A 15634-nucleotide genomic window follows, 5' to 3' on the forward strand; every position below is an offset into this window, starting at 1 on the left:
TGTTATTTGCTCGGCAGGCGAACACATACGAATAACAGCATATTTTACAACAACCAGCATAAAAAAAAAGGCACACATCACATCAATATTTACAACGCGGGGCCAAATACCAATATTTAAAACGCGTGGACAAATAAAGCAAGCACCAGAAACGTGACTTTCGACCGATGTGCGCTTATAACACGCTGGAGAATTCAATATCGCCAAAATGATACTACCGGCAAAAAAAAAAAGAACGGTTCCGACATCGGTGCCGGATATCGGAGAAGGCCGACGGTTTCGGCTCGCGTTGCTGGCCATCGTCGTCGGCGGCAAATAAACAATGCATCCTGCAGCTGTTGCAAACCGGGCACATCACATGTGACCCCGTCCCATCTCGCGCGTTACTAAATCACGCACGAGGACGACATTGAATGGAGAAATGGTCGGTGGTGGAAAAAGGCGGTCAATTTCGTCCCTTCGGATGCGCAACGCGTGGCTATATCCGCCGTTCCGATATCCGCGCGGGAGAAGAAACCCGAACGCACCGAACCGAAGCAGAACGCGAGCACGACGCCGTCGACGACGACGACGACACCGGAGCAGCACGCTGACGCTCGAGTACAACACCGAAGAAGCAGTTCTCATCTAGCCGCGGTACCGTACGGATGTGCGTCCATTTGACGGCCTCTCGGTAGGTAGGGCCCTACCGTTCGCCACCGTGAGTCGTCGTTCCAATCACCCGGCACAAACAAAACCGATAGCAGTGCGGCGGGCAGCACACGGTTGTTGCTTATCATTTGGTACAGGTTTCGCTCCCCGTATCCCCCGATGGTAACATGAAACCCTCCGCAACGTGTAACCCGTTCGACCGGATCCCTACGTAGCGATTGCGTGTGCGGGGCAAGTGTTCCCGCGATCGCGACGGAACGCATCTCGAATAATATTACTGGAGCGTGTGGGATCGGAGTCGAAGCAAAAAAAAAGACGCCTCCAAGTACTAAGTGTGTTAGTGTGTTAGAGATGCTGGCGCAAAAACAAATGGCGAAAAAACCGATACACTACAGCGGCGAGCGGGTCGGTGTGAGATGCAAATCAAATCCACTATGGGCCATATAGAGTAAAACGCCAGACGTGCAACGCAGCGCAAACCGTTCTTTGTGTGAAAATTATTCGAAAAAGTGTATATCTATTGCAGACGAAGAGTGTTTAACCTATCAGTTTCCGTTGGTTGTCTTATCACAAAACAGAAACCCTGCTCTCTGACTTGTCGCCCTATCTTTGTGGGCAGCCAAGATAAACCGAATGTGGCTGTTTGTACTGCGGCCATATGACGCTCGCAGCACCATCGAGACGCACGTCCACCATCCATACACAACCTTTGTACGATGTACAGTAGCCATCTAATTTGCGTGGCTTGATCGAGGAGGGAAAAAAGCTCCACGAACAAATCGCCAAACGTTTGTGTTTTTTCTCCGGTTTCTAGCTTATCGGTGTTAGATAATCAGCTCCGAAGGAAGTGGGAAGTGGTAGTGGGAATCCATTTGCACAATCATTGCGTCAAGTGCTCCCTTGGCGGCGGTCGCGAGGAAGGTGTTGCTGTTGATGATAAACACAGGCCAGATGATATGACACCGAAACAGCTACCTCAACAAACCACCCCAAGTTCCCGGCAAGCTAGCCGAAGTTAGGGGAAAACCTCCCCCCAATTGTTCGACGATGATTCACCGGGAAAGCATGGGAAGGGGGGATGGAAAACTTTAACAATTTGCCCTTAATTAAAGGGTGGCAAAAGGTGACCCCCACCTTTGTTCGGTGCTTTTAATTAGCGGTCGATAAAAGTTTGAAACTTTAACACCTACTTCGACCAAAAACCGAGGCTTATCGCTGGCTGCTCAGAAGCGATCGGATATCAGAGGGCCGTCGTCATCTTGGGGGAAATTTCGAAGAACGTCCGCCCTCCGAAATCGTCCAGAGTGGCCGACCCCACTTTGTGGGCGTTGCAATAAATTTGATTTTAGTACATCACCGGGGGACTAGACACCCGTATCGATTTCACAATCCATTCTTCGCTTCTGCACGCCCAAAACAATGCTCGTCTCGGATGGAAAGGATCAAACCCATTGTGTTAAAATGCATGTGAAAACATCGCCCCATGACCGGACCTGCAGCAAGAGGAACGGGACAACGAGACCCCTGTTGAAATATGGAACGGATTTTGTGGAATAAATATTTCATAACCAAACACTCGACTACTGCGTGCAAAAGCCCGGGACAAGAGCGAACCGTCGTTGGATAAGGATAAGGATTCGTCGCTTCTTTACTTCTTTTTTACTCCAGCAAACCTGATGTATGCAACCCGAAAATGGGGTTGGGAGAAAAAATCGCTTTTCCAACCGAGGCCGGACACATTCCGAGAGCAAGAGGGAAACATCAAAGAGACTTTTAGGGCTTGCATTAAAGGCGTTTGATGTTGCTCACCCAATGTTTACGAATGCACAAAATATGGGGTGTTCCGCATAAGCATTTGAAAGCGCAAGCAGATTGGATTTTTTGTGCTCTTAAATTATTCAAATTGATCCTATCATCGGATGGTAGATATTCCTACTCTTCCTTGGTAAATGTTCGAGCAGTGGAAAACTCTACAGTTGTCGTGACAATTGCCTTTATGTGAGCTGGATCCAAGCAGGCGATCCAAGCACATCCCAAACTCTGGTAGAATTTTGGACGCCGCCTACTTCATTAATCTTCAGTTTGAGAAACGACTCAGAATAGGAAAGCTTATGCAAAACTAACAGCATCAACTTTAAAACATGCTTTAAGAGGTAGCAATGTAGAGCGAAGGAGAAATTCTAAACGTCCTACGCCACCCAAACGATGAACGAAGTCTGTGTTGTAAGCCTAACCTAAAGTGAAAAGGGATTAGATGGGAAAGCTTGGAATTAGATTTGACTGATGGTGCCTGTTGATGAGGCTCAAGCATCCAATGCCACTTACATCACACGCCTGTTCCGCACACATTGCGCCATCAAACCGATTGGATACCACTTCCTTAATGGGACTGGGCCGATGTTTAGCGATAGATAACTACTAGAGTGTGACACGTAGATGGACGCTATGGTCAGTGGGTGCACGGTGGGGGGTGAGTAACCACCTAACCAGGCCGTGATAGATTGTTGTTACATGCCGCAACAACTGGCACTGACCTAGGCGAGAACCCGCTGGGACGATTGCTACATTTGCGCTTTCCAGATCGATAAGTCTAGCAATGCTTCCATTATCCACTTCGAACTCAACCTGTCACAACAGTAAGCCGCGTCAACTTTCCAGCGAGAGCGCACAGAACGAGTTGGAACAAGACAAATCAATCAAAGGAACCTCCTCGGAGAGTAAAATTCAATCATGAACCACCGCAGATTGACGGCAATAAAATATAAAGCGGTGGTAAATTAATTTCGAGCACAGATTACACCATTCGGAAACGTTTGCTCAGTTCGAATGGTTATAAAAAGGGATGAAATGAATCACTACAATCATACCAACGCTCTTTTCACGTCAAAATAAATTAATATTTAAATGTCCATCCAACTGGCCCGCAGTGAATCTGATTTAATCCTTTTGATTGTAAAACAACGACTACGCGATATTCGTACCTCACCTTTGTCCGCATCCGTCCTTTGTCGTTCAGAGTTAATTAGCACCAATAATAATTTGCAAACAAACCCGTAAGTTTCGCTTACACACAAAGGCCAGCAATGTGTACAGAAATTATCACCCTGCGTGTATGGTCTGGCAAAGGTGGTGCCAATTTCTTTATGTCTGCTAAAATATTACTCTTGAAAAAGTAAACATTCTGCCATCACCAAGGCCACAGTAGCAAGTTGAAGTCAAAAGTTAATACACCAAACAAAAGGAGAAAAATAAACCAGAACACAGGCTCATTAGCACTTCACCGAAATCATCACAATTTTACCACATGCAGAACTGGTCACTCTTGTGGGACGGAACACGCCTGCACAAAATGCCGAAGTTAGACATACCGTCGACATGCATTAACACTTTGACTTACCCCTTTTCGGACCACCAGAGTCAGTCGCGATGGGCATATGCGGCGGCGCTGTTTGTTTATGCTAAAAACGGTCGCACAAAATTTAATCCTCTAACCTAACCGCAGGCATTTGCGTAAGCAACACGTCGCCCCGGCCCCGGTTAAAAGCTCACAATTACCATATCCCTTTCCCAAACCCAGCATTATTTTTTCCCCTGCTTGCCATGCTTCCCTACCCAAGGACCGTGCCCCACTTTAAACAGCTTTTCCCTAGCGCGAATCGATCGGACACAAATCCGGCCCACTCCGGAAAACAATGCCGGAAACTGTGCAACACAATTTCCCCGCCTGCATGCCCCAAAAGCTCTGCATATTTTAATCACATTTTACCCCCATCTTTGGGTTCGTCCGGCGGGTGGGTGGGATGTTGGGGCCGGGGCATGGTTTAGGCGTACTGCACCGAATTTCCACCAACTTGAGCGGCACGCTCTTCTTCGCCGACCTTCGGTGGTGTGGCACTGGCGTTGGGCCAGAAAGTTTATCCCGGCATTTTCACGGTCACATGGTGGCGGCCTTAATATATAAGGATATTTGTTTTTTTTTTAGTGTTTTTTGCTTATTTTGCTTAGCGGTCCTACATAGCTTTTTGCTAAAAGCAAAAACTTTTAGTACCGATTTCGCCACCCTCTTACCCACGCTCGGGAAGGATTTCAGCCTTTTTCGGTCAGTTGCTTATGGTCAACTCCAAGTTCGGAGGATCCCAAACATGACTATCCATCTCACTTGTAATTTTTTTTTCTCCTCACAGTTGACTCAAGTCTATGGGGGAGACTCCGTCCCACCGACTTGGAGGAGGCGGTGGAGAAGCAATCAGTGTTTATCTCAAAAATATTTCATCAAACTTCCGATCAATGTGGAGTGGTGCGCGGCGAGGTTAACATGGGTCCGAAAATAGTTCAAGTGGAAAACATTGCTGCAGATAAATTCCGAACGCTGTCACCGAGTGATCCAGCTGTTCGGAATGAATACATTTAGATTGTGTGGGGGCGTGTGATGGAGAGTTTATGTTGTGGTTTTCCACGTTTTTTTCATTTGTTCTGTGGCACTAAATTCTGCAGAGAAAAAATGTACGACGCTACCATGTATTTTAAATTCATATCCCATCGTAAACATGCCCATAACTTAGTTGCTTTTTACAAAAAACGTACAAAAAGGACATTTCCGGCAATTCCTAATAGTGTTACAACATGATGTATGATAAAAAATTCATACGAACAGCTTGCAGCGAAAAAGGAGCAACTCAAATAAGAAGGAAAAAAAACTAAACCACGTTTAGGAAGAATTGAAACAACTTAATAGCGATGGATATGAAAAATTCCAACCTTCCACGTTATAGCTATCCCATAAAAAAGGTCCAGAACGAAATACCGAAGGATGGATTTTGCAGTTTCATCAATATTGGCCAAGTTTTCTGTCCAGCTGGCAAAACCGTCCACCTCCTCCTTCCCTATGCGTACAGGGAAGTCCTAGTCCTGTCCAACATATTACGTGGTGTCATTTATCAGAGTGACCGCAAAGTGGAACTAGAACCGTTTTTTTTTTTGCACACCGTAACACGGAAGTAACCGTTGGAAACCGACCATACGAACGTCAGCTGACGAAAAAAAGGTATCTTTTCAGCAAACAAATCCTAAGGGGGTGAGCGAAGTTTATAGACACGTCTGCCGGACACTTAAGGATTCTCCCGTGGAAAAGGCAAGTTAGAAGTGAGACGTCTGGTCTGAAGCGCAACAAGCGGACCGTGTACCATTTCCTTCTTTTCCGCTAACCGCGTGGAAAAATATTGGATAAGTATAGTGTTGGTGAGTTATTAGTTCTAGTCCACAAGAAACTAGTCACCCCCGTTAACGAACCAGCGGTTGCTGCGGCAGACCGGAACACGGCGATTTCTTAACGTACTCCACTACGTATCAACGTCAAGCATATTTTATATTCCTCTTGACTCGAGAACAACTGGATAAACCCCAACGCCGATCAGAAACCGATTATTGTTCGAACAAATATGCCACAAAACCGACAAACGCGAATGGATACGCATCGATGCGATCACGGCAGTACTTCACCGCAGACAGAAAGGCGGTTCGATCCACCGAATGGATTGTGAATGGGGCCAATCATCAAAGAGGTATAAGGGTTGCCTTCTCCGGTCCATGACTCCATTCCGCGGCCTTGGAAGATTGAAATGTCTCGGTCTCAGTCGGAATCCCTTGGGCGAGTAAAGGCAATTCCCGGCAGAGGGGACGCAGTAGGTGTGAACGCAAATCAATGTTAAAGACATCCGCTACAAACAAACAGAACCGGAGGGATCACCTTTACGCACGTTCCGTCACGGTTCCTCCTCCGGCGAGGGGAGTTTTTGAGATTGGGAATACCTTTCGTGAACCCGTATATGGTTTAAGCCAAGGTAAACAGAGAGCTAATTCATCGCATCCGTAACGTCTTTGACTCTCCCTGAGGCAACGCGCCATTGTGTGTGAGTGTGTCTGGACCGGGATCGTGATGGCCATTTTGTTCGCCGGATAAAGTAAGCAACCATACGCCGGCAGACGAAGGTTGAGTTCAATTTATTATTCCAACCCCAACCCGGGATCGTTTAGGAGAAGATTTGTGCTAAAAAGAAAAGCGAATGAAACAGTGAACTTCAAATGTCATCAAAAGTTGTCGGGGAAGAACAGTCTCCTTCATCTAATGAAATATAGCCAATTTAGTCTGTGTGGTTAACCGTTCTAACGTCGTTAGCTGACGTCGACGGTGAAGATAGCTCGTCGAGTGGTCTTTGACCAGGTTGCTACAGATGCAGCCGCTCTCAAGGCCACTCCAATCGCAACAAGACCATTCAACAGACTCAAAGTATACTCGTGGAGAACTTGAACACGAAAAGGAAACAACGAAATAAAAACCTGTAGTCTACCGGTGACGCAACATACTCCTCGAGCAAGGGTCCTTCTCCGCTTAAGACCACACACTGCTGACGCACACGGATGACCCGCGGGGTCCTCGGGGATTTTCCAGCATCCACTGGACCTTGCGTGCCAATTATTCATGTTTATGAACATTGGGCTCAAAAGCAACACACTACCCCCGAAGCGAGCGACATTCCGACGTTCTGGTTTGGCTTTAAAGTTTTGTGCTGCCAACAAAGCTGTGTTGACACAACTGGTACATCCCCTCACCACCCCCGTCTGGGGTCCGTGACACAAGCACTTTCTCTCGTTCGCTGCCAAGTGCCGTTTGCTAATTAGTTTGTTTACCAAAGTTTTATAGTGTGGAACGTGCGAGCGAATCCGCCACAAATTAACATGCACAAGGTTGGGGCGCCTTTTGGGGTGGAATTGGCGGCACTTCATTGATGAGTTATGTTTGCGTTTTGCACAACATAAGAACCAGCCAAACCGTGTACACGTACTGGCGCGTGCCGGCGGTGTATGGCATCGACTCGATAATGGTGAAGGCGAGAATGCACTCCAAAGGTGCTGTGCCGTCAGGTTGAATTTATGTCTATGAAGTCAACCGTTAAGCTACCATGTCCTGGGCCAAAGGGGAACCTCTGCTCTCCGGCCAATCCAAGTGATGTCGATTCGACGTCAAAACATCATTTCCCCTTCAGGAAGCAAACAGGAAGTGGATAGACAAGTTCCAAACTCCGTTATTTATTGCACCTGTCTTGTGCACTGGCACATCGGAGTGCAGGTAACATGGCGCGCGCGCGCACACACGTTCGCTGCCAAGAAGTTCCTAAGCTACCCTTAGGGGGTAGGGGCCATCCTCTCTTTCCTCCCATTTCGAAAGCCCTTGGCATCCTTCCCGCCAAGTCTGCACACGTACCGAGAGAGCGTCTGAACAAAGTTTGTTTTCAATAGAAAGATTTGTACGGGCGAAAACAAAAAGATCGCACAAAAAAAAAACACACACAGAAACAAAAACTCACGAACGAGTTTCAGAGTAGCAAGACGAGAATAACTTTCCCATTATATCACGACCGAAAAGTGGTCTACTTTTCCATCCCACCACCCAATCCTCCTCCAGTGAGTTCCTCCTCCAGCAACGCCGAAAACACCCGCACTGCCTAACGATCTGTCCCCAAGATAGGTGCTGCGCCAAAGATAGATGATAGGACGCGACGTTGGTGGATGGCTGGAGACAAAACTAACAAATGGTGGCACCACGTGCTGGTGGAAAATGATAGATTTTCGGCAACAATTATCTGAAGGCTTTTGTCTGGTCGTCCGTCGCAATATGGGAGTGACAGCTTGGGTGCCATAATTTAAGGTAAAATTGCGTACTTTAGGGCTTGAAAAAGCATTAGTTAAAATATTTCCAGTACATTTTCATTTAGTGGAAAAAGTTAAAAGCATCCAGGCAGGCCCTTTTCAAGGTATAATGCAAAATCTCTGAAGTATGTTTCGTTTCGAAAAAATATGCCTGAAATTAGAAGCCAAATGGTTCACGTACTTTTAACCAACCTTTCCGAAGCGAACCTTCTATATTATTTATACTATTTCTTAGGGGGCACACAAAAACCAGCATCCAAGATCAATCAATAATAACGCGCTAAATGAACTCGCCTTCGGACGGCATTTTCCTTTTGCTTGTCCCCTCCGATCGACTTCGTTACGCCGAACGAAAGCAACACCCTTTTCTTGCCACCTGCACATCCCACTGTGCACCCGGACGGCGCAAAGGTGTGCCTCGGTAGTACCATTAATTAAATTCCTTTTGCGAAAGAACATTTCTTCGCCATGCGGCTCCCACCTGCCCACCCCACCGCGTCGCATCCAATTCCGGCCAATTTTCCCGACGTTGTTTGACGAGCCCGAGAGGTGTGGTGTGTTACCACCACGGCACGCAATCGGTCGGCGACGCGACGTTGGTTGAGTTAATGAATTAACAATATTTTGGATACCCCCAGGAAGCGGGTGGGGACAGGGGAGGGGAGGGGGGTTTCTTTTCCTTGCCTGCGAAACGCAAAACTCGCGTGTGATTAGTTCCTTCGCTACCGTTTTCTTTCCGAACGCTACAGGTTCCGCCGCCAATGGCCACCGCGGCGGAACCGAGCGAAAACACTTTAAACGGTTCCGCCGGCGTAGTTCTTCATCTCCCTCCCCCCCTTCCGGACGGTGTCCAGAACCGGCCTAACTATCCACAGCTGGCGAATAGTGAGTGAAGGGAAAGAATAAAAGCTATCCCTATTTTGCCTTCCCGTGGGTACTTTTTTCACAGTTCGTTAAAGTTTTCCCTCCATTTGTTGTTTTAGTTTTCATTTGCAACGTAAGCAAACTCTGTCTCACTTCCTTTCTTACCATCAAGCACTCCCTCTCCTCACGGACGCTGGATCGGTGCATCCCGCCCACCCTCCAGAGCAAACGCGCCATTCTTTCCTTCCTTCTGTGATTCCGCCGTCGGACTTTTCTGCTTACTTGCTGTGCAAGTTTTGCTGCGCCATCTCCCCGGTTGGCATCGGATTGCATCGGGCCGGAAACGGACGGCGGTCAATGGTGGTCGTTTTAATAAGCAAGAACAACACTTTTGCACTCGCTGCACACTGTGCGAGTTCCAGTGAACGTGTTACTCGCAGTGATTTTTCTTCAGCTGGCCAAAGGGGTTGGTGGAAAATTAAACAAATTAAAAAATACTTACAGCCCCCGAACGCAAACAGTCGGATTGCATGAAACGACGAACATTGGGTGAGACCGGTAGTGCATAAGCGGAAGTGTGGTCGCCCGGAAGCGGACACACGCAGCGTGACCTACAGACGGAAGGGGCTGGCGGTAGTGATGGCACAGTATGTTGACAAAAGTGGGCCAGCGATGGCATTCCGGAGGGCGGCATTACTGCTTCTAATCTGCCTTGCCGGTGCAGCCAGCGGGAAGCTGGCGACGACCAACGACCACCTAGCCGTCCAGTGCTGCCAACAGACCGGGTACGTCGTCGACCCGAAACAGCAGCAATGCGTGCGAACGGACGGCAACTACACGGCGCACATGCATGTCAACTGCACCCAGAGCTACTTGATCTACCGCGAGATCGAACCGGAGGTGTACGTGGATGAGGCGGGCCTGCTGGTGGACGGCGCGTTCCTGATCCAACGGTCCGAGTAAGCAATGTCTCCGCCTGGGAGGGGTGGATTATACCTCCACCGACCGGTGACCCTCCGATGGCTTTAACCTCTCCTCTTTCACAGCTTCTGCGTGGGTCACGCCTTGGATGCACAGCGTCCGCAACCGGTGTTCGTGGTGTGCTTCAACATAGCTAACATGGAGTCGCTAGCGACCATGCTCGTCAGCAAGGGCATCATGATGCTGATCTCCGTCTTCTTCCTGCTGCTGACACTCTACATCTACTACATCATCCCGGACCTGCGGGAGACGCAGGACAAGGTGACCTCGATGGCCGTCGCCTGCCTTGCGGTGTTCCTGTTTCTGCTCAGTCTCGTCCAGCTGTGGCTCTCGTTGACGCAAACGTCCTTCTGCACGGTCATAGGTAAGCGGCGTGCCGGGAGACCGAAAGACTTCCGACAAACGGGTAAAAAAAGATACCATCTTCGATGCGATGCGATCCACGACGCACGGACGCGTCCGGCGCAACCGTCAGTCGGACTCATTGCGCTCCGATGGCCATCGGGAAAATTGCTTCACCCCAATGAGGCGGAAAATAGACCGCCGGGCGTCGAAGACGAAGGTCCAAACGCCGCTGCACTGTCACTTTCTCTGTGCTGTGTGTGAGGCAGAGGCGTTGATGATGATTTTGGACATAAACGAGTAGGAAGGAAGGAAGGAAGGAAGGCAAAAATCCACTGGAGAACTTCCTTCTCACAAGCTCGCGCGTGTGTCTATGTGTGTCTGACGGGAGGACGTTGGACTCGAAACGATGCCACCACCCATTCCGGGGAAAGTTCGTTTCGTTTTCCTCGGTTCATCAAGCAATCGATTGTGCTTCGGTTAATTGAAAACTCACCCATGCCTGATGCCTGAAGTGCAACCGGGCCTGCAGCAGCAGCAGCAGCAGCAGCAACACTGCACTCTGCACTGGCGTGACTTGCGGCCATTTCACTGGCTCTTTGCTGAGTGCTCGTCGTTTGCACATTCCTTTCGTCTTCGGGTCCCTTTTTTGCCTGCACTATCTACTCAATTTTTGCCCCGTGAAATCGATTGTCCGCTCTCTAGCGCTGCCTCCAATCTGATAGAATAGAATGCACCATTTCACGGAGGAAGCACGATTTGATTAGTCGAACACGCTTTTCCGAAAAGGATGAAAGAAAAAAAACCCGGCACGCTAGAAAAGCTCGGCTTCCTTTTGCGATCAACAAATTTGTATCCGATGCCAAGGGGTAACCTAATCAAGTGAGATTCTTTCTAGGAAACGGACGGAAATGTTTGATGCGATTGTGGATGCTGTCATGAGGAGGAAGTTTGGTATGGGAAGCATTTTCCCTAATCGACCCCCCAGTTGATTGTCATTCGGGTGAAGCTTTCCTAAGAATGTTAAGTAGATAAGCCCTTGGCTGTGATTGTCGACGGACGACAGCAGAGATCAATTACGATCAATTATTGCGATTCAGATGAGACTAGTTTTCATTTAATCTAAACAAAAAATTGCACGTTTTGAAATACAATTAAACCACCCCCTATTTGATAGTAATAGTTCAGTTCAGTCTTTTAGAACAAGAAACAAAATCAACAAGTTACAAAATTACATGCCAGTTGGAAATACGATACCAAACCCACATTTTATGGGTAAAGTTACTACAAGCTCGCAATTGAGGACACCACCGGCGGTCGAGAGTTGAGAGCATGTCAGAGAACCCATCCGCGCCAGATTCGCCGACACGCCGAACCAGAAGGTTGATGTAACAATGGCCAGACTCCGGCTGTGTGATGTTAACGGAATGAAATTTTGTCGAAGGATAAAATAGCGTCAGACACCACGGTGAGGGATGGTTTTGGATACGAAGACACAGGGGAGGGGAAATATAATTAGCATGCTAACGAGAAGGAGGACCAGCTAGAGCAGGGAAGGCACGTAGGGAGGAGGACCAAAGGCGACGAAATATCTGACACATTCAACCGGCGAAAGTGAAATGCGCTGTAGTGAATGTAAAAAAACGTTAAGCATGGACAAGGAAAAAGGCAACGTTTGGGAAGCGCTGGGTGGGTTGGGATTATAAAACTTTTGCCACGCTCTACATCATAACAAATTCTGCAGCGTACCGACGGAGGCAAAGGTTATCATCGCTTTCGGCGGGGGAGATCATGCAAGAGAACGCGCTAAGCGTCTTACTCTGTTTAAGCGCAATTTTTGTTGCTCCGCAAGAATTTAAAAAGGCAGCGGGGAAAGGGAACAAGAACACCGTGCAAGCAGTTCTGGTTGGTTGGTTAAAAATGGCCACCGTTGCACGATCCCGAAATCCAATAATACCCGCGAAGGTCCGCACCGGAACACACAACAATCCCCGGTGATGTTTAGAGCCGGCCTTCACATCCGGCACTGGAGCAGCCGGGTCCCGGAAGAAGTTCAAGGTTCAAGTGGAACGGGACTATTGTCCGTGCAAGATCTAAAGCGCGATGGGGAAAGGAAGCGACCAGCCAGCAAAGGGACAACCCAATTTAGGTCAACAGATTCGCCACCGTGGACCATGCGGTCACGGTTGCGTGCAGATGAGCCTCAAGGACTACCCGCTGAAGTCCACCCGAGTGCAAAACACGCCGGCGACGACGGAAACAGGAACAGGACCAAGCGTTCAAAGGACCGTAAAAACAGACCTAGGATAATGAACATTATGCGCCTGATGTCGCATCGCGTTCGTTCGTGAAATTAGTGTTGTCATAATGGCTCTTGGAGAGCCATTGGGCTGGGAGGAGCATTTTATTGGACTTGATGACAAATTTCAAGTCCCTCCCTCCGGCCGCACATCCCTTTCTTACGACGCCGGTCTAATGAATGAATGATTCTCTTCCATTTCCCCGCGCTTTTCCTTGCTCTAGCGTTCCTGATGTACTTCTTCCTCATCAGCTATTTCGCCTGGCTGAACATGGTTATGGCCAACGTATGGAAATTGACAGTGTAAGTACGGCCACAGTCCGCCCCCGAACAACCGCGTACTCTATCGGCGATTGATTAATCGGTGTTTTTGTACCGCTTTACTCCAACGATCAACAACGACACCCTACACAAACTTCCCCCCGCAGTGCCCGTCGTTGGAGAATCAAGGAACGATTCTGGTACGTCCTGAACCACATCTACGCAATAACCGTCGCTGTGACGCTAACGACCATGGTCTACATTTATCACGCCCGGTATCCGACGTTCGGTGAAATGTCCTGCTGGTTTCGGAGTGAGTATGCTCTCTAATGGGATGGGCTCTTTCCATCGTCTGACGTCCGGCAGCAGCTCAAGCAGCCCTTGGTGGTTTCTTAATGCGTTCTCTTCCCTTGCAGCGGAACGGGAACAGTCGTACTTCGTCTATCTTCCGGTGAGCGTGATGCTGAGCATAAACATTTTCCTGTTCATCTGGACGAGCCTGCATCTGCACGCGAGCGGTGACGATATCAGCCCGGACCGGAAAAAGTCCCTCCGGTACAAGTGCATGCTGTATCTGAAGCTGTTCCTGCTGTCCGGCCTGCTGTGGATCTTCGAAGTACTGTCGTTCCACATCAGCGAGGGTCTGGTGCCGCAGTCCTGGTTCTGGATCCTCGTCGATGCCGTCAACTGTCTGCACGGGGTGCTCATCTTTTTCGTGCTGATCGTCTGGCGTCAGCGCATCAAGCGTGAACTGGCCACCAGGCAGCTGTTCTGCCTGCGTGCCCCTGCCCGGTGGGCCCAGCTGAAGGATGACGAACAGGAGCATCTGCACGATGACGGTAGGTACCTCGGCCGGACGGAGCCACGCAATCGATGAGCGAATACATTCCAACGAAACGCTCAAAACAAATCGAATACACCTGAACATGTTCCATTATCATTCTACACACAGGGCGCGAATCGGGAAAGCATGATCTTATCATCAAGTAAACAAACATACTTGAGTCACGGCGGTCACACATCGGTGGGGCTCACCTGCGTGCGGGATGGCACCTGCAGCCCACAACTTACAACAACCTTCCCTCCGATAACAAAACAAAACGCTCTTCCATACATGATTCTGGTGAAACGGACCCCCACTCGAGTGGCCTCGAGTACGCGGGAAGAATGAGGGCGTTCGCCACACACTACTTTTGGTACAATCCAGCGGTTTCCCAACGGCATCCCAACCCATCAAAGATAAGGACAACTTTTATCGCGCTCGAGTCGAACGTTAAGCGAGCAATTTGTTAAGCATGTAGCATATGTATAGGATAGCTGAATATTGCAATGAGAGAATTTATACTATACACATTATCAACAAGAATTCAATTATTGAAGTGCGCCAACGTGTTACTAATACCTTATTATTACTGCTGCCTTCGTCGACTGCACCGTGTGCAGGGCAGAGGGCGCGCTAAATTCGTTAATGAATTTGTACGTAAGAGAAATATCATGATGAGGATTACAATAAAAAAGCAAGCTTCTGCAGAACGTTGCGGTGGCTGTGGATTATTTAAACCGGGTAGTATATGAGCCGCCGCTGGGGATATCACAGAAGCTCACATCTGGGTGAACGCCACGCAATCGACACAATGCCAGACCAGACAGCCAGCATGGGTAGTCTACGGGGAGATATGCAAATCACGGAACTGTGGTTCACAATGTACCACTGAGCAGAACTGAGTTGGAAACGACGGGATCAAACGCAAATTGCCACGCTCGAATGAACGGAATAATTGAACTAATCGTCTTTTCAGTTTGCACTGGGACTAACGGGGATTAGAGAATCATGCCAAATTGGCTATATTTGTACCGAACCCTATTGCCAATGGCGATTGTTAACAGCCGGCTAATCCTGGTTCAAGGAATTTTCCAGCGTTACCGCGCAATTAGATTAGAACGGTGCAACGACATTTGCATTTGAATTCTCACCTCCTCGGCATCGTTACACGTTTATCTTTTTCCTCAGTCACACCACGTGTTGGGTGTAAGTAATTCAAAGCGGGTCAGCAAACCTATAGCTTCGTACTTTGTTAGACATTGTTAGACATCTAAGAAAAGCATTCTTAAATTTGAACATTGATGAAACCAACAATATAATGAATTAAATGTATGTGTGTAGCTAAAAGAAATTCAAAGAAAACGTTCCGTTTACACGTACCCATTGGCAGTGTAATATTCATGATGAAAATACAACTCCTGCCGCACGAATTAAACGCGAAAAAAGGGCCGTTTGCTTAACCACTCTATTTGGGTTTCCCAGCGCACTTCATACACTTTATGTCCTCGTGGGGGGAAAAAAAGATTCGAGCTGTTATACACCCGTATCAAAAAATAACACTGTGGTTTTATTACCACTTTTCGCCTATGTGAAGCCGTCCATTATGGTACACCATGGAAAAGAGTTGTGAAACAAATAGCATAAACATAAAAATATTTTATGCTTTGTGTACCGAAAATGACTTACTTTCTCACGTAATGACGGTT

General features: G+C 48.2%; 2 protein-coding genes across 2 annotated transcripts in view; one reads left to right on the plus strand and one right to left on the minus strand.

Moving 5' to 3' along the window:
* LOC131288626 (RNA helicase aquarius) overlaps nt 1–15634 on the minus strand; it is a 39883-nt gene that overhangs the window by 7748 nt on the left and 16501 nt on the right. The gene's annotated exons all lie outside the window — the stretch shown is intronic.
* On the plus strand, nt 9785–14623 carry LOC131288629 (G-protein coupled receptor Mth2-like). The gene is made up of 6 exons (XM_058317780.1): nt 9785–10181; nt 10269–10567; nt 13069–13147; nt 13273–13418; nt 13522–13944; nt 14058–14623. The coding sequence occupies exons 1-6, from the start codon at nt 9862–9864 to the stop codon at nt 14093–14095; spliced, it is 1305 nt and encodes a 434-aa protein (XP_058173763.1). The 5' UTR covers nt 9785–9861; the 3' UTR covers nt 14096–14623.

This window comes from Anopheles ziemanni, chromosome 3 (genome assembly GCF_943734765.1).
Source record: "Anopheles ziemanni chromosome 3, idAnoZiCoDA_A2_x.2, whole genome shotgun sequence".
NCBI lineage: Eukaryota > Metazoa > Arthropoda > Insecta > Diptera > Culicidae > Anopheles > Anopheles ziemanni.

Bases quoted from the DNA above. Each gene is read 5' to 3' on its own strand.
- LOC131288629 (XM_058317780.1), top strand. From the start codon at position 9,862: ATGGCACAGTATGTTGACAAAAGTGGGCCAGCGATGGCATTCCGGAGG. The intron at 10,568-13,068 runs GTAAGCGGCGTG...TCCTTGCTCTAG, and splicing joins GTCCTTCTGCACGGTCATAG to CGTTCCTGATGTACTTCTTC. The intron at 13,148-13,272 runs GTAAGTACGGCC...TTCCCCCCGCAG, and splicing joins AACGTATGGAAATTGACAGT to TGCCCGTCGTTGGAGAATCA.